Here is a 20,428-nt window from a genome sequence, read left to right on the forward strand (position 1 = left end):
AATGATTATAAAATTGTTCGAATTATGTAAGTTGTAATAGTTCTACTCTATTACTGAAATTTCGCAAGAAACTTATTACAATTTATTACAATTTATTATAATTTATTACAATTTATTACAACTTATTACAACTTATTACAACTTATTACTATTTATTACAACTTATTACAACTTATTATAACCTATTACAACTTATTACAACTTATTACAACTTATTACAATTTATTACAACTTATTACAACTTATTACAACTTACTACAATTTATTACAACTTATTACGACCATAGCAAATATTAATTCAATTTTTTTACGTTCTAAAGAGGCTAATAACATTCAGTTTGTTCAATATATTAAAAAAAAATGATGCACAAAATTTAATTAGTATCAACCATACGTAACCGACGCGGCACTCAACATGTTGATTAGAAGAAAACATGATTCGTAGATCGATTAGAAGGAAACTTCTCACAGCTAAAGGACATCTACTAAACGAATAAAAATCCCTTCAGCAGCTGGAAAAAGATCAGCTAGAACCGAAATTGGACAAATTGGCTAAGATTGGACAAAGTCGCTATCCAGAAGAAACCTCGAAGAAAAAGTTATGAAAGGATCACTGTCTCCAGCGACTTCCATCCTACCAGTCTCAGAACACTTAACAAACGATTGCAGATCCCTCCATCAGATAGACAAAGATCACTTGCAATAAAAATGGCCGAGGTTGGTTCCAGGCTACATCTCGAAGAACCCTGAAAAAAAGTAATGAAAGGACTACTGTTCTCAACGACACTCATCCTGCAACTGCAAAGTTGTGCTAATTGAATTATATTGTAATTCAATTGCATTGTATTTGAATTACATTGGCTTTGAATAACATTGTAAATCAATTAAGTAATTCAAATCTTTGAGTTAATTCAATTACCAACTATTTTGATCACGAGTATAATTGACATACAAGGTAATTGAAGGACAATGTAATTTAATTCAATGGTGATTCAAATTACGAATTATATTATAACTGAATTATTTTGTAATTGAATTCAATGGCGATCCGAATTACGAGTTACAACGTCATCGAATCATTTTGTAATTTCATTCAACGACCATCTGTGTTACGAATTACATATAATTGAATACATATAATTACATATAATTGAATTATTTTGTAATTGAATTCAATGGTGGCCCGAATTACGGGTTACGAAGTCATCGAATCACTTTGTGATTATAATTGAATGGCGAACTGAATTACGAATTACAATATAATTGAATTACTTTGTAATTATAATTCAGTGGCAATCCGAATTACGAATTACAATGTAATTGAATTACTTTGCAATTATAATTCAATGGCGATCCGAATTACGGATTACAATGTAATTGAATTACGTTGCAATTATAATGCAATGGTTATCCGAATTAAAAATTACAATATAATTGAATTACGTTGCAATTATAATTCAATGGCTATCCGAATTAAAAATTACAATATAATTGAATTACTTTGCAATTATAATTCAACGGTGATCCGAATTACGGATTACAATATAATTGAATTACGTTGCAATTATAATTCAATGGCGATCCGAATTACGGATTACAATGTAATTGAATTACGTTGCAATTATAATGCAATGGTTATCCGAATTAAAAATTACAATATAATTGAATTACTTTGTAATTATAATTCAGTGGCAATCCGAATTACGAATTACAATGTAATTGAATTACTTTGCAATTATAATTCAATGGCGATCCGAATTACGGATTACAATGTAATTGAATTACGTTGCAATTATAATTCAATGGCTATCCGAATTAAAAATTATAATATAAGTGAATTACTTTGCAATTATAATTCAACGGCTATCCGAATTAAAAATTACAATATAATTGAATTACTTTGCAATTATAATTCAACGGCGATCCGAATTACGGATTACAATATAATTGAAGTACTTTGCAATTATAATTCAACGGCGATCCGAATTACGGATTACAATATAATTGAATTACTTTGCAATTATAATTCAACGACGATCCGAATTACGGATAACAATGTAATTGAATTACTTTGTAATGATAATTCCTTGAGTAATTCAATCATAATTCCGCAGAATTCTGTCCAGCTGATGAACGTTCACCAAACAATTGAAAATCTCTCTATAAACAAGCAAAAGATCGTGCAAAGAAAAATGCTCAGAACCAAGTGAAGACTTGTTCGAAAAGAAACGTAACAAGCTAAGTCGATCCAGCCGAATACCTGGAACAGTCAGGATTCCGGCAAGTGCAACGATCACAAACTATACGCGTCCGCATCCCACGAGCATTCTGCAGCATGGATTTCCTCGAAGATTCCTCGGGTTTGCGAGTTCCCGGGGGAATCTTAATCCCGATGGAAAGGTAGAGCCGGTAAACGTCGACGGCGAGAGAGCGCCCTCCCCAGTTCCTTCTGGCCCGAATAAAATGGAGGCGGAACGGGCCGCGCCGAGAAGAAACGAGACGCGGGTTTCTGCTGTTAAAAGCAGCCCCCGTATGCATCCGCGCAGTTATTCCCCCGCGGCTATTCGCGTTTTACGACGCGCTTTTAATAATTCCGTCTGTCTCGAATGGGACACGCAGTCGCGCGCAAATTGGCCCCATCTTTCCGGCCGTGACGGCACGACAAAATGGCGGACTCGGAGTGTCGCGTATGCACGGTGTAATGCCGCGCCCCGGTCCATTATCGCAGCCGGCTGTTCCAGGAAATGACTGCTGCTGCGCTCCTCTTTTACGGGAACCGTGTGGATAATCGCGGCGGACCGATTGCGGCTACTGAAGATACACTTCCGGTAGTTTCGAAGGGAACGGGTTGGGAACTGTTGGCTGGCTATACAAGGGTGTTGCGCGAAAGCTTGATATTTTAACGCTAGGTTTACGGAAACCGTGGAAATGACAAATTTTGTCAGTAACTTTTTCATCTGCGATTGTTCAGATTGTACAGATACATTTGTGAGTTATTTATTCAATATACTACACCCTCGAAAATGATTAGGGCAGTTACCCTTAATTAAATGGATTTGAAGAGCAGATAGGATATCGTTATTAAAAATTATGAATTATGCCTATTTTTATATTTTTTAAATAAATTCAGAAGTAGGGTCAGATTTTAGACCAAACCTCACTTTGTGAAAACGATATTAGGAAAAAAAGTAGAACGGATCGGAAACGTTATTAAAAGAAGCACAGAGTTAGAGTCAAAAACATCATTTTTTATTTCATTAGAAGCATTATGTAAATTACTAATTTCTCTCACTCAGTAAGATATTTCTGAAGAGAGAAATAATTTCATAAAACGAAAATTATTGTATTTAATGGAAGCTTCAACAAAGAAATAATTTATTAAGAACGTGATGAAATTACTAATTTCTGTCACGCAAAAAGATATTTCTGAAAATGGAAACGTCTGAAAAATCGAAATCCAATTTCAGTGAATAAAAATTAGGGTCATTTAATGAAAGCTTCGACAAAGCAAAAATCTGGCTTCTCACGTTGAACGCCCAGCGTGAATCGGTAGAGATTTTTCCGGTGCTACGAAGCAAAAAAAAATATACAAAAGACTATAACGTATTGCCCTGAGTGTCCAGAGTCACCCTAATTATGTCTTCAACGTTTTAACGAATTCCATCGTAACTAATAGACTGTTATAATATTTTAAAAACAAATTTAAATACAAGTATAATTTGTTAGTATATTTTATACTCCATTATTTTATTTTACTATTAGCATAAATATACTTTTAATGTTTGCTTTTATTTACTTTGTACTTTATCGTTACCCTGTATTGTCTATACTCGTCACAGTTGCGTTACAAATAAAATGACTATAAATTACCTCCAAAATGCTGCTTTAATTGGACGAAGACTGCGGAATCGTAGCCGTCACCCATATATGGGTGACATGGCGTTCAACGTGTTAAAGGCACGAAAGTCGGGACATCTGCCCTACCCTTCGCGTAAACGGAGACCATAGATCGCAGCCCGATTGAGCTGTCGCCGAATTTCGGGCGTCGGAACGATGATCGCGAAGCACTTCTGCGAGCAGCATCTCAGGCAATTGAACGGGCCATCAGCAACACTCGCTCGTCCTTCCCGAATTTGCTTAGGAATGCTCTAACGACGTATTTGCCCCGCAGTTACCCCGTCGTATTACACGGTATGGGGTGCGTCGTCGACAAGCACGAAGACGCTCGGCTCCGGTAATCCGCCAAGAGAAACCCTTTGTCTGCTCCTGCTCGCTTCGACTCGCTTCTGCACGCTCTTGCACGCTTCTGATCTCGCCCTTGCTCTCTCGTGATCTCGTTTGCTCTTTCTCTCTCTCTCTCACTCACTTGCTTTCTCCTGATCTCTTCTGATCCGGTTTGTACGCTCGCACTTGTACGCTCCTGCACGGTCCTGAGATCCCGTTTGCTCGCCGCGCCTCGCGAATCCCCCAAGACGACGCGACTATCGAACACGCGGAAGCCCTTTGTCGTCTGCTGCAGAAATTACCTCGAATTAATGCTGGGGAACGTCCGCCCCCGCCCGCCACGACCGTCTGGCTGCGACGTCGAGCTTCCGCGAGCCACAGTTTTGCAGAGGCATTGTCCCGGGACGCGAGCTTTGTCTGGCCCCGACATCCGTCCTCGCCTCGTATTACAATATTTTCCGAGGAGGGGTCGTCTCCCGGGGCACCCGGCGAAACCTGCGCCGAAAACCTTCACCATGGAACCCCCTTGCGAGGCCGGATCGCATCGTCGATCTATGATTTCCCGGTCTTTCCGGGGCAAATGTCGTTTTTCACTCTTATCCTATCCTCGCCGGTTTAATAATCTCACAGACACACATCGTTCTTCTAATTCAATACTGAGACATTTGAAAATAAAACGTGATTTCGAGATATTCTACCAGAGTAGAACTTCGATTATGCGAATTGAAAATTGATAGTTATTAGGTCGAGTCGTAAATAACTTCCGTTTTTTTATCGGACATTTATTTTGTTCCTCTTTTATTTCTTTCTTTCATTTTTTTTTTATTTTAAACATTTCTTTTGACCTAGAAGATTTCTATACTTCCTCGATTTTTGCAATCGGTCGCTTGCTCGTGCAACATCTGCATTTTTAGCAGTTTATTTATATTATTATTCGTGATAAAGTTGTATTCATATCAAACACGATTTTCTTCAATGGTACACGCGATAAACCTGAATTATTGGGTTGGTATGAAATGTCGGATTTTTAAGTGAATATGTGAAACTGCATATCTTTATTTAGCCTATATGCTATAACAGCTTTATTTCAAAGCTATTTATTTAATCAAAATATGCATAGATGCTTGTCTTAGAGAAATTCTGATCTTTAGACTAAATAAACTTTGATATGGAATTTTTCAGTCTGTCTTCATTTTCACACAGTTTAGCCCCTAAAAACTGTTCTAAATGTTTAAAAAAAATGAGAGTTGGTTTGCGAAAGATCTGGCGAATAAGCTGGGTGCTGCAAATTTTCATATTTTAATCCATTTAATTACATAATTGTTTTGTACAACGTATGCGGTCGAGCGTTGTCGTGGAAAAGTATTGGATCATGCCGGTTAACAAGCGACGGGCGTATAATTTTCCATTTTGTATGCATTTCATCAATGTGCTGGCAGTATATTTTCGGTTGTAATTGTCTGCCCAGTTCGAAGGAACGAGTAGTGAATTACTCCAGTCATATTCGTTTCCGCCGATGCTTTCAGAGCATCATTTTTCACAAACATTTTGAATCTTCCACGCGGTTCATTTTGTAAGGAAAAATCAGCAGACCGAAAATTTTCGAACCAACGCTGCACTTTTCGATTGTTAACAGTATTCTCCCTAAACGCCTGATTTATATTGCGTGCAGCTTTTGCAGCATTATCGCCAAATTTATACTCATATAAAAAAATTACACGAATATCGGTTGAATTCGTATGCTTACGATATTCAAAACGAATAACAAAATGGAACACTTCTGAGAAAATCTTTTTTGCTGAAATGTGACTCTGGCAATGGACAGAGTACGACTATAAACGAGGTAATGCCAAAAACAAAAGCATAACGAAAACAGGGAGACAAACGTTCGCATGTAAAGAAAATCCGACATTTGATATGCACCAACCTAATGTTTCTACTCTTGAAGGAAGCATTTGCGAGCATTCCATGCAAAGAAAAAATGTCCTCGTTTCACGCTCCTAAATTCGTATTTAATCCTGAAACAGCCTGTAGAACGCCCCGGCGATCGATCTGCGGGATTTCAAAGGGGACCTCTAGCTTAATTGTCATCGAAGTCGCTCGTTAAGGGGACGCGCTCCATTGAAGACAATTTTCATGATTTTAATAGAAGCCGGCTGTGTGAATGCGGCTCGTTATCTCGGTAATTGCGCGCGCCACGCGGAACTTTCGGTGCAATGCAAGCCGATGAAAAGCATCATGCAATGAAACGCACTCGCCGAAGTTATTTCTCTACACCACTTTCAATTTTCATCTCCTGGCACCTGTTTCTGCAAACGTTTGCTCTTTCTCTCACACTTCAAAAATTTTTTAAAAATTCTTTAGACTCTAGAAAACTTGCTGAATGCGATTCAAGTCGTATTTAATAGTTAGCATAATTATACTAATAGCTAAGACAATTGTTCTAATAGCTAGAATTGTACAATTCTATAATCAAAATGTCGAGGAATTAATCTCTACGAGCATCTATTATTATTTTATATATTATTTTCTATTATTATCGCTAAGCTGCGAATGTTTATGCGAAATAAAATTGTTTAAAATTGAATCATAAAAAACGGAGGGTTATTACGAAAGTATTTCTCGTGCTGATAATTTGTATAAATTGCAGAGACTGGAACAATGTTCTTAAATTCTTGCAATATTTTTATAGTTTGAAATGATTACGAAAGTATTTCTTCTGCTAATAATTTTTATAAATTGCAGAGACTGGGACAATGTTCTTAAATTCTTGCAATATCTTTACAGTTTGAAATTATTACGAAAGTATTTCTTGTGCTAATAATTTTTATAAATTACAAAGACTGGGACACAATGTTCATAAATTCTTGCAATATCTTTACAGTTTGAAATGATTACGAAAGTATTTCTTCTGCTAATAATTTTTATAAATCGCAGAGACTGGAACAATGTCCATAAATTCTTGCAATATCTATACAATGTGAAATTATTACGAAAGTATTTCTTCTGCTAATAATTTTTATAAATCGCAGAGACTGGAACAATGTTCATAAATTCTTGCAATATCTATACAATGTGAAATTATTACGAAAGTATTTCTTCTGCTAATAATTTTTATAAATCGCAGAGACTGGAACAATGTTCATAAATTCTTGCAATATCTATACAATGTGAAATTATTACGAAAGTATTTCTTCTGCTAATAATTTTTATAAATCGCAGAGACTGGAACAATGTCCATAAATTCTTGCAATATCTATACAATGTGAAATGATTACGAAAGTATTTCTTCTGCTAATAATTTTTATAAATCGCAGAGACTGGAACAATGTCCTTAAATTCTTGCAACATCTTCACAATTTTGAACAATGTCTCGTCAATTTGATCATAAATGCATGAAATCCGCTATTTATCACGCTTGACTACAGTGATGCGTTAATACCACGATAATCTCAGTCACGGCTACATCGGTCGAGTGTACTGTTGCTTTATTTGAATTCGAATTCGACCCGTTATTGACTCCGCTATCAATTCCTATTCGTTCGTGTGAGAAAAGTCTATGAAACATAATTCAATAAAGAATATCGAAGTACATATCCTCTTTAACCACAGTTACCTGTTTTTGACGAGTATACTAGTAATAAAAAAAGGCAAAATTTTGAGATATAACGAGTATACTTTTAAGAAACAGCTAAATAACTGGTTAAATATACTGCCTTGATTTGATAAAACCTTTCATGTTGTTAGCGTGGCAGTCAAAAATTCTTGACCCCCCTGTTCAGCAAGTCTGAATTTTTCTCGCGGTCCACAAATTTTTTAGAGACTCTACAGCTTGGCCGAGGCAGCTGCGACATACCAACGACCATAAGTTTTTTGCACATTTGGTAATTGACTTCCCTCGTGGTATAAACACAACGCAAGGTTCGCCCACGTTCCGTTCCTCGGGATCGACCCGTTCGACCCCCGCTTTTTTGTCGGCTGGGACTCCATTCGGGTCGCGTTTTCCGGCGTTTAATTATTTACCTTCTGGCCTCTCCTCCAGTTTGATCCCGCCTGCGGCTTTTTCCGCGTTTCCCGTGCCGGGGCGAAGTTGATCAAACGGCGGCCACAAACTTGGTCAACGAAATGCGCCCCGTAGAGACGCGATACGGATGCAACTTAATCCGCGTACGTTCGCCGGCGCGTTTCTTGCGGAGAACGCGGCACGCCGTCGGAAATACCATGCGAAGAACGTTGCCGTGTCGTTCTCCAGTTCCGGCGAAACTGTCTTCGCGGAGGGAGGTTCACTTTTTATCGGGCTGGCGAGTTCATGGGATGGAAATGTCTCTGGAAATTAGCACAATCGATGCTCTCCACTTATAACCTTTGGACGGGCGGACGTTTTTCAGCATTTATGACAGCCATGATTAGATCCATTCAAATCTGTACGATTAATTTTCATTCGTATATGTTATTCAAACCTCTTTGAGGGGACCAACCTTTTGTTAGTTTCAATATTAATAGTTTATATTAAAATTAATAATAACTATTAATTATTATTTATTACTAATATCACTATTGCTACTATTATTATTATTTATTTACTATTAATTAACTATTAATTATTATTTATTTCTAATATTACTATTACTACTATTACTATTATTTATTTACTGTTAATTAACTATTAATTATTATTTATTACTAATATTACTATTATTTATTTACTATTAATTAACTATTAATTACAAAATTAGAATTTAGATGGAATCTTTGTCACTCTGAGTCCAAATGGACCCGGCGCCCACTACTTGTCGTACGTTGTTTGCTGGAAAAGCGGACTAAGTTATTCGATGAATACAAATTTTTATAGCACGTCGGTTTAACTCTTTGCAGTCAAAGCTATTTCAACTCCAAAATAAAAGCGTTTGTTGCAAGCTACAGTATTTTATTCGACGCGATTCTTTTTATTTGATGCATTGGAAATATAACCTGTTGCTTATGGAAGACTTCTATTTTCTTATAATTTATAGAATACAAACTATAACGATTAATTTCTTTAAAAAAAAATACTATAACAATTTTTAGTCTCGCCTCAGAGTGGCCGACCGTGTGCAAAGGGTTAATATTATTCCACACGTGCAGCATAGCTTTAATTTACGGTGTATTGTTTAGTAGAAAAGGGAAATAATTTATTCAGCGAATTCGAATTTTGATTACATGTCAATTTACAATCGTTCCATACGTGCAGCACACCTTTAATTTATCATACATTATTCTCAATAGAAAAAGAAAATAATTTATTCACTGAATACCAATTCTTATCGCATGTCAATTTAATGTCATTCCGTATTTGCAACATGACTTTAATTTATTAGACATTGTTCAGTAGGAAAGGAAAATAATTTATGCAATAAATGCGAATTTTTATATAGTACGTAAATTTATCATTATTCTATACGTGCATCATAGTTTAATTTACAGTATATTGTTTAGTAGAAAAAGGAAAATAATTTATTCAATGAATACGAATTTTTATCGTACGCCGATTAATAGCATTCTATACGTGGAACATGCTTTTAATGTATCGTACATTGTTTATTAGAAGAAGGAAATAATTCATACGAATTTTTATGGGTTTTAACATCGTCCACACGAAGAGAACAAAAATCGAAACAATTTTTCATGCTGTTCGTCTTCTCGATTTATCGTCGAACAATATTTTTCTCTATTTAACTGGTGGTTCAGAAATATTTCGATATTTTTTCTGGGACCGTCCTTTCGTTCCTCGTGTTTGCAGAAATTTTGCCAGTTATGAATTGCAATCGAATATTCCGAACGATATAACTCATTGAACAATTATTGAAATAACCTTATGTGTTTGCCTAGTTATAGATTGGATAACAATCGGTATAGTAATAATAGAAATATAAAATAATATATATAATACATAAAAGAAATATAATATAAATAATATAATATAATATAATATAAATAATATATAATAGAAATAGAAAATAATATGAAAATATATAGTAATCGGGTATAGACCTACAGGGTGTCCCAAAATTATGATATTTCCGGGAGATGAGGGGTTCCTGAGACGATTTGAAGTAACTTTTTCCTCAGCGAAAATGCAATCCGCGGCTTCGTTTACGAGTTATTAACGAAAAGCACTGACCAATGAGAGGCGAGCTCGGCCAGCGCGAGACGGCTCGTTGGTATGGCCGCCGCGCGCCAGCCGAGCTCGCCTCTCATTGGTCAGTGTTTTTCGTTAATAACTCGTTATCGATGCCTCGGAGGAAATTTTTGTAAAGGAAAAAGTTACTTCGAATGACCTGAGGAATCTCTAATTCCCCGGAAGTGCCATAATTTTGGGACACCCTGTATATTTAGAAGCAAATTAATAGTAAATGGACTAAAATTATTAATCGTCCGAATGAAACGGGCAAATTCGAGAACAAATTGTTGCACCCGTAACGATATGTGCATATATTATTAATTGCAGTCTAATAATGTGTAATGTTCAATATATAATGCAAAAGCAATTGCAACCAAATTCACGGGTCAGAACGTTCGAGAGGGTGAAGTTGTTACAGAAAATTGCACAAGCTTTCGTCCAGGGGATGGAAAATCGGCTATCGGCTAGGTGCGGAGGCTCTCTTTGGTTTCGCTGTTTTTGATCGACTTATCTCGGGTCACGTAGCCGGCGTGAAACGTTGCGATTGAAAGGCGGTCGCTATCGCTGACCGTAAGCGTTTTCTTGCTCGCTTGCTGATCGCCGACGTGACCGCGTGAGCCCGCGATAGCTCACGCGAACAGAACCGTGAAGGCAAAGAACGGGCCCGGGACAACGTATGCTACGGGCCTCGCAGCCAGATTATCGTCGATCCGCTCCTAACGAATTCTCGATAAAATCGTCGCGGCCGCGAACGTGACCTTTTCGATCGGGAACACGCTGCGGGAAATGGACCGCACGCGATGCTGATTTGTTACTTAACGTCTTATATTGTTCGACAAAATTATAGCAAAGACAAATTCTCGATCAAAATCGGTCAACTTCGACCGACGATAACTCCGCGAAAAATCATCGTAGAACGATGACTATTCTTTCGAATTAAAGCTCGAAATCTCTACTTTAAGATACTGTTTCTGGATTTTGATTTCGATGCACCCTTATCATTGCAGCCCTTTAAATGTGAGGCCATGTTTGTCACATGTTGAACGTTGCCAAGTTTGACGAAGTGTACAGACTTTGTAAAAATTTTTTCAGTGATGTCGTTTACGGTAGAATGAAGTTTGATCCTTCCCCTTTAATTAAAAAAGAAAGAGAAACTTGGCTACGATTTTTGTTCGCAAAGTTACAGCACATAAAAGTAACCGTTGCAACGGTATAATTTTGTTTAAAACTGGACCGAATGACTTTTCGTTATAGGCTCGCGTAAAAAAAGTTGGGAAACGAGAGTACTGTTGTTTTTGTCGTTATCCCGAGTAATAGGAAAATTAAACAATATATATTTTAGTCATCGTACAGTAAACTAGTATTCTTAATGCCGCTAAAAAAAATCGAATCATTTGGTCCAGTTTTGAAGAAGTGATACCGTTTTAAGAGACGTCCGAATACGTTTTCTTTACCCAATATACTGGGTATCTCATTTAAACTGCGAATCCTGATTTCCAATTTTATTTTTGATCACGTAGACAAATTTTAAAATAATGTACCTTATATAATACAAGCGATTGCTTCTTTAAATATTCAATGTGCATTTACGGTGCACAATATACCGGGTGTTTCCCGGGTTATTTTATTATTTTACCCGGGTTTCAACCGAAGGTGTTGCTTGTATAACACTTAATAAATGGGGACAGGTGACTACCGAGGGACGTTTTGAATAATGTATTCAGCAAACCGAAGGATTCCGATCAAATGAAGCTAGCATGGGACAGGAACTCGATCCTTAAGGCCGTTAATTAGGGCACCTTCGCAGCTAACGACTCGGCATTTGACCATCGATTACCTCCGGTTAACGAGAAGGTTGATGGTTCGAGCGTTGAGTCGAGCATGCTCGCACCCATTAGTCTCCACGCCTCTTAGACTGGGCATGAACGTGGATTGCTCCTTGAAGCACTGACATTGCTCCGTGGAAATCGAGAGTGACGTGGCCACGCCTCTTTCGATCACCCTGTACGATACTCGGAGATAAATCGTTGTGATTTCCAAATCTAGATACTTAGGAGATATTTAGTATCCTTGGTATAATCATTGAACTTGTTTTACCTGGCACTGCTCTGACTTCTTTAAAAAGCGAGAGCATTGAGGCCACGCCCATTTAGATCTTCCTGTACAATATTGTTGTAGTTTTCAAATCTAAATTGTTAGAAGACTTTGGGTATAACAAGCATAGATGTTGCTTATTCTATAAGGCACTGTTGTGGCTCCTTAAAGAATCGAGAGCATTGAGACCACGCCTCCTTAGATATACAAGCTTATTATAACCTGTATAATATCGTTGTAGTTTTCAAATCTAGATTGTTAGAAGACTTTGGATATAACAAGCATAGATGTTGTTTATTCTATAAGGCACTGTTGTGGCTCCTTAAAGAATCGAGAGCATTGAGACCACGCCCCCTTAGATATACAAGCTTATTGTAACCTGTACAATATTGTTGTAGTGTTAAATCTAGATTGTCAGAAGACTTTGGGTATAACAAGCATAGATTTTGCTTATTCTATAAGGCACTGTTGTGGCTCCTTAAAGAATCGAGAACATTGAGACCACGCCTCCTTAGATATACAAGCTTATTATAACCTGTATAATATCGTTGTAGTTTTCAAATCTAGATTGTTAGAAGACTTTGGATATAACAAGCATAGATGTTGTTTATTCTATAAGGCACTGTTGTGGCTCCTTAAAGAATCGAGAGCATTGAGACCACGCGCCCTTAGATATACAAGCTTATTATAATATGCTAATGTACAATATTGTTGTAGTTTTCAAATCTAGATTGTTAGAAGACTTGGAGTATAACAAGCATAGATGTAGCCTATTCTATAAGGCACTGTTGTGGCTCCTTAAAGAATCTAGAGCATTGAGACCACGCCCCCTTATACATACAAGCTTATTATAACCTATACTATATTATTGTAATTTTCAAATCTAGATTGTTAGCAGACTTTGAGTGTAACAGGCATAGAGATATAGCTTATTCATATAAGACACTACTCCGGCTCCTTAAAAATAATCGAGAGCAAAGAGGCCACGCCCCTTTAGATCATCCTGTGCAATATTCTCGTAGTCTTCAAATCTAAATAATTAATAGACATCATAGTATAACAAGCACAAATATAGCTTGTTCTACAAGACATTGCTCTAACTTCTTCAAAATCGAGATCACTGAGGCCACGCCCCTTTAAATCGCAATTTAAAATGTTAGCTTCAGATCTAGATACTTCGAAAACCTTGAATATTACAAACATGGACACAAATTAAACGCTCAGTTTGAAACACTGAATGTGCACGTTGAAAACAATCGAGAGCAACGAGGCCACGCCCCTTTGGACCAGCATATACAATACGATCGTATTCTTGAAATCTCAACTCTTAGGAGACCGCAGATATAATAAACATTACACGTAAGATTGCTGTGTGCAGAAGTTGAAGCGTAAACAAACATATTCTTAAGTTCCAAGATTGTTATTTGGTAAACAGAAAAAGAATAATACACCTGCATCGACAACATTACCTGGGCGAAGAAAGATGGGGACACGGAGTTCGAGGGACCTGCTAAAGCGGCTTTCCTCTTCTTTTGTTTCAGGAATTGGAGAGGAGTTATACACTTTCGACCCCGGGGGGTAGCAGCCCCGTTTGTTGCCCGCCTTGCAGTCCACCGCCAGCCCCTGCCGCTTACATATCGAGCGCACGTGCTTCCTCGAGGAGACTCGGTGCCGGAAGCGGAATCGGAGGACCGCCGTCTCCGGAAAGGGATCCCTTGGGAAGACTCTTAAGGTCAGTTCGAACATCTTGCTCAAGGGTTGCTAGACACCTACGACCTCTTTGCATCGCTTTAGACAGGGACGAGGACAGAGTACATCTGTTTACACTCGAAACAAACCAATCTATTCCGGAGAATTTAAGACAGAGTGCTTGCTATGGCTCGTCGCAAAAGTAGATATTTTATTTTTCATCTGAAATAAAACCGGTTGGAAGACAGTGTAAATAAATAATACATAAATAAATAAGTAAATATATAATTTGTTTCAATTCAGCGTACTCATGTTCGATGGTAATTTTAATCATATACGAAGAACGTTAGGGGAAAATGTATACGAGAAATTGTTTTTCCAAATATTTCAAGTGTGTTTATAATATGGGTAATATACCGGGTGGCCCATTTATACTGAGCATGTTGATTCCAAATTTTATTTCTGATCGTATACGAAAGACGCTCGAGGAGAGCGTATGTAAGCGATAGTTTTTCAAAATATTGTAGGTGTACTTATAATGTACAATATATTGGGTGTCTCATTTGAATCGAAGATCTTGATTCCTAATTTTCTTTTCGATCGTGTATAAAACTGACGGAGGAATGTGCATACGTACCACTGTTTTTTGACTGTTTAAATAGCATTTATAGTGTACAATATATATGGGGTGTCCTGTTTGAACTCACGATGTTATTCCGAATTTTATTTTTCAATAATGCACAAAAATGTTAGCAGACTATGCACGCGAAGCATTGATTTTTATAATATTTAAAGCGTATTCTTGACGTACAATATACCAGGTGTCCATTTTCATGGATATACAAGACCGTTGAGAGAAAAGATATACAGAGTATCGTCCTTTAAATGATCCAGTGGTAAATGTCAGCTGACAGGAAGAGATATTCACTTTTGGTTTGAGGTGAATGTCTAAGGCCGTTAAAATTCCAATTAATCCGTGCTCAGGTTACCAGCTGGAAGTTGCTCGTTTATCGAGTGGCCGGTTAATTTCCCAAGCGACGAAACCGTAGTCAGGCTAAGTGGCAGTTTCACGGTGAATGATGCATTCGTTGTACACGCGGCGCCGCGCGAAGATTGATGATCTCGGGAGCCTGCGCGAAGGTGATCAAGCGTGGAAAGGGACCGGACGTGGATAGGGACTGGCTTTACGGCTTCCGGCCGATTGCTTCGACAGGTCCAGCCGTGACAATTTTCACGGGCTTGCCCCACGTTCCATGGTTGTCGACGGATCCGAGCTTGATGGCCATTAACGTCCACTCTGTGAGGCGAATATTAAACTTCCGGCAGGGAAAATCTGAGAAGGGTATAAATCCGGAAAGGGTATAAGATGGTCAAATGCGCCCTCTAACCACGTTGATTTTTCTTTAGACCGTTCGAGGTTATTTTGGGGAGAGTTGGGCCAAATGTAATCCGATCAATAATTAACGATTATAACTAATTTATACTAATTAGGCAAAATCTAATCTGATTCATAATTAACGGTTATGATTAATTTATAATAATTGGGCGATATCTAATCTGCTAAAACAATTAACGATTGTAACCAATTTATAACAACTGTGCAAAATGTAATCTGATCTGATGATTGTAACTCGTTAATTATTGTGAAATCGTTATAAATTAGTCATAACAACTACGAAATAATGGATAAATAATTAGTAGCAGGTTATATTTTGCCTAATTATTTTTTGCCGCATTATTATAACTCAGTAATCATTAGTAATCATTAATCAGATCAGTTCCTGCTCAACTCTGCCGCAAGGGTAGTTACAGGGTTAAATCGAATTAACAGATTATGCTCTATTTTTCCCGTTCTGCTCGACGGAAAATTATGAAAAAATTCATGAAATTTCTACTCGATACGGCACAACTGGCCATTTTTTTTCAGAATTTTGAGTTGCAAAATCAATTTCTTAAGAAATCCGGAAACTTGAAAATGCTGATTTCGTATCGAAATTGTTATAAGGACAACATGTTTATATTCTTATATTATGCATTTATTGCAAAATTGACTATGTAAAATTTAAAACAGTGAACGGATAAAAGAAAAATTTTAGGAACATCAATACGTCGTTTCCGAAGTTTTGAAATCATTAACGAAAAAAAGTTCTACGCGGTTGTTGCATCTTGCAAATGATGCATAACATTTTTATTTTGCCTAAAATCTGCGGTCTACCTTTTGCGGTTATTACAAAATTTAAAACCGTTGTAAATTCGAAAAAAAAGTGCATTTTCCAGAATTTTCCGCTGAGCGGAACAGAAGAAATAACTGTAACTACCCTTGTGTGGTGGGAATTGCGACTTGAAACTTCGCTGAAAGGGTTTCCCTTGAATGGTCTATCGAATGGTCGAAAAAAAAATAAATTCCATTGGGTGGTACATTCCACCATCTTCTTTCGAGCTCTGGACCCTTTCTTGAAACTGCGTTCTTCCACCGTGTTTCTTTATCCTCGCGACGGGGTGGTTTATTATAGTCTTTTCCGAGGCTCCTTCGGGAATAATTGTCTGTAGTATGAACCGTATTTTCTCAGCAGCAATGGGCGTCGGGGAGATCTGGGAGCGTTTAAATTTTAGTTCACTTTGTTTCCTTTGTTCTCGGTCCAGCTCCTCGAAGCTCCAAAATTGCGCTCTGAAATTTGAAAGATTTTTAATATTATCGTGGAATTTACGAAAATAATTGGAATATTATTGAGCGGACACTTTCAAATACAGGGTGGTCATTAACTAGTGGTAAAACCGAGAAGGGGATGATTCTACATACAAAAATCAGAGAAAAATATAAAATAATATTTTGTTCATTTCGGTTTTCATTTTCTGTTTTTGAGAGAAATTAGTTTGAAAGATAATACTACCGTGTAGGAATAAAATTGTTGCCATACTACAAACCACGCAAACTTGGCGCATCTTTCAAATAATTTCCCTAAAAAAACACAGCCTTAAATAGAAACGCATTAGCCTATATTTTTGTCTTCTTTTCGCATGTAGAGTAGCTTTTATTTTGCTGGATAAAATGTTCTTGTTGTTCATTGTGCACGTAATTTGTGTAACAAAGATACGTACGATAAAATACTTTTTGCCGATGGTAGCAATCATGGTTTACTGGGTGAAAATACAAACAACACCTCGGCCGTCCTTTATTTTAATTAGCCAGTAACGTTCCATTGACTTTTCCCTCTAGTTCGCGGACACACGGACACGCGCGCGCGTGCGCGCACACGCACAATGAACGGTTTTTGCATCGCGGCACAGAAACGTTTGAAATTATTTCATTGCACTTCGAGGGTCATAATGTTTCGACTGCTCGTTAGGTAATTAAATTTCCATGGTAAAATTTGCATTCACAGGGGAAGAGTTATCGAGGCAGTAATTTAAAATAAATATGGATTAATAATTGCGTCGCGTGATTCCGCTGCTCTGTGTGCGTTGACTTGAATTACAGGAACGTTCGAACGTTCGTTTGCGCGATTTCCAGGGAACGGAGTCCAGGTTATTCGACTCGTTCAATGTTATAACTAGTTTGCGGAATTTTATGAACATTTCGGCAGTGTTAATGCTTCCGCGGAGAGTCACAGATCTCATTTGTAAAATTTATTATTCGTTGTATCGTTAATTTATTCGAAACATTTGCGAACGGGACATTTATTTAAATGCAGTGTCGCCGCGGGCGCGCACTTCACGATGGTGAAATAAAATTATTGTTCTTTAAGGAAATAATAAGAAGCAGATTAAAATAATAAGAATACATTTGAAATAGATTTAGAATAATTTTATTTAAAAAATAATAAGAAGCAGAGAAAGCAAAACTGTATATATTATTTACATTTCTGTTCGAGGTAGTTTTTAAACAGACTTCAAAGCGATCCGTGTAATTTCATTTAGAGGGAAATTGAAGATGTAAATATTTTTTCACTAACATTGTGCATACACGAAATTAACTCGCTCACCATTAAAGATACAAGATTAAAGAAACGTTCTAAAAGGCAAAAGCAATACCGTAATAAGGCAGCAAACACAAGGATCTAATAAAAGTCTGTAAATTCTTGTTATTTTTTTATATTCTTATTTTCTTGTCATTTTCTTGTAAAATGAGAACTGTCCACCTGAATTATCGGGAACAGAAATTAAATAAAAATCTGTTTCTGTTGTTATTAATTTTAATACATAGAAGAAAAGATAACAACGTCCTCAAATTTTTTGATGTGCTTAGAATTGTAGATTTTTTTAATTAAAAAATAAACAGAACAAAAGAATAAAAAAGTTATTTCTATTCTATTTATTTATATTTAAAATTCTTACACTATATTATTAACTTCATATTGATCGTTATTTATATTAAATATTTATATTAAATATTTTTATTCCATACTAAACAAACTAGAAGAATAAACGATTTATTTTTGTTCTATTTATTCAAATTTAAAATTATCACACTGTATACTGTATATAATTCTTACCCCATATTATTAACTTCATATGTATCGAATAAGCTATATTAAATATTTTTATTCAAAAATAAACAAAACGAAAGAATAAAAGAATTATTTTTAATGTATTTTATAATGTCGTTCTGACCATAAATGCATAAAATCCGCAGTCTACTGATAACATAACCTCGCAATGACATCAAAGCTCCGCGTATCCCGTATTAATCCGAGCGTTATGCGAATTTACGAGGAGGGATGCGCACGGTAAAACGACGATTAACCGCGGAACTCGTTGTTTCCAGATTCCTGAAGACGTTCTACAGGGAACTAGGCACCCGGGACCCACCCCATCTTCCAGCATGGGCGTCGCCTCTGCCTCTCGGCACCCTCTGTCCGGCGCACTTCCAGCCGCACCTGCAGCTGCTGCACAAAGGCGAGCAGGAACACAGGCTCGAGAACATCAAGCCCGACCAGATCTTCGCCCCCGTCAGGGTGAGTCTCATAAATCATCGCTCGGATACGAAGCCGTCCGCTCGCACGTGAAACTTTTCCCGGCGACCGGTTCTCGCGGCTGCACCCGATCTCGAGATGCAGCCGATGCGCCCGCGCTTCCGGAAGAAGAGTCGGAGACTTGTTCTCCCCCCGGAGAACATTTCTCGAGGAATCTCGACCCCGCTTGTACCCCCAGAGGAGAGATTCGATGGGGAAACGTGTGCATCTCGAGTTCTTAACTCTTGCTCTGTCTTCCTTCTTTGTAAGCCGGTTCTTGGTCTGGAGGGTCTTCTTAAGGGTCTTCTTGAGGGTCTTTCGAAGGGGTTTCTTTCAGGATAGTTTGTGAATGTGATACTGCGGAGATGATCTAACCAACAAGTCGGTTGAAAAACGTTTTCATGGAGTGGACTGGGTGGAGCATTGTTTAGAATAATTCGTGACTTCGAGGCAACTTTTTGATAGGTTTCAGAATTTTTCTACTATCCCGAATGGAACTATTATAAATCGCGTTTCTCCAGCTTCAATTTGAGACTAATAAAGTTTGAAAATTCCGATGAGAATGGATTTTATGGGTTATTTAAAGGGACCCCTACAGTGGCATATTTCAATGAAATGTGGAGCCAGATTTCATCGTTAATATTATATTATTATTTCTCGACACGATCTTCAATTTTCGTTGAAATTAGAGTAACCCTGTCTCATAGTGGATTTATCTAGCTTTAATTTGAGTCTAATGAAGTTAAAAAATTCCAACGAGAATATATTTCAAAATCGACTTAAAGTGACCACCCAAAATGCAGCGATTTTTCTCTGAACAGTCAATCAACTTCGCATTAAAAAAAAACCATTAAATACCATAAGCAACAAAAATTCTCTTACAATAGTAAAGAACGCCTGATGAAACGCCAAAAACATTTCAGCCTCTGCATCTATTTGTTCTCCTGCAATAAATTCCGAAAGATGACCTATACTTCGATACTTCGATAAGGTTAAACTGACCTTTTCAACATTCTTATTAAACTGCGGATCTTCGTGCGAAATAAACATTTTCCTTGTCGATTATACAAAACAGAAATTAGAGAGAAACACTGGAAATAAAGCAACGGTGTTCTTTATAGTCTTCTCGTGCGTTCACAGCTTTGCGTTACGTTTGCCCATCGTTCTAATAAACGCATGAAATCCGCAGCCTAGTTATTCCATATCATCCTCCTTCGTTTTTCTGCGCTGTGGGTCTGAAAATCTTTCGGTGCCACTTGATATTTCTGGTTTACGTCGTCACCGCGATGGAAATTGAGTTTTCGGTGTT

General features: G+C 37.3%; 1 protein-coding gene across 4 annotated transcripts in view; it reads left to right on the forward strand.

Moving 5' to 3' along the window:
- Positions 1 to 20,428, forward strand: part of LOC117224855 (uncharacterized) — a 548,263-nt gene that overhangs the window by 371,071 nt on the left and 156,764 nt on the right. For all 4 annotated transcript variants that reach the window (XM_033478031.2, XM_033478032.2, XM_076526011.1 and 1 more), the window contains 2 exons: positions 14,020 to 14,210; positions 18,933 to 19,122. In XM_033478031.2, coding sequence (XP_033333922.2) covers positions 14,020 to 14,210; positions 18,933 to 19,122 — 381 coding nt within the window. The remainder of the gene's footprint in view (positions 1 to 14,019; positions 14,211 to 18,932; positions 19,123 to 20,428) is intronic.

This window comes from Megalopta genalis, chromosome 13 (assembly GCF_051020955.1).
Source record: "Megalopta genalis isolate 19385.01 chromosome 13, iyMegGena1_principal, whole genome shotgun sequence".
NCBI lineage: Eukaryota > Metazoa > Arthropoda > Insecta > Hymenoptera > Halictidae > Megalopta > Megalopta genalis.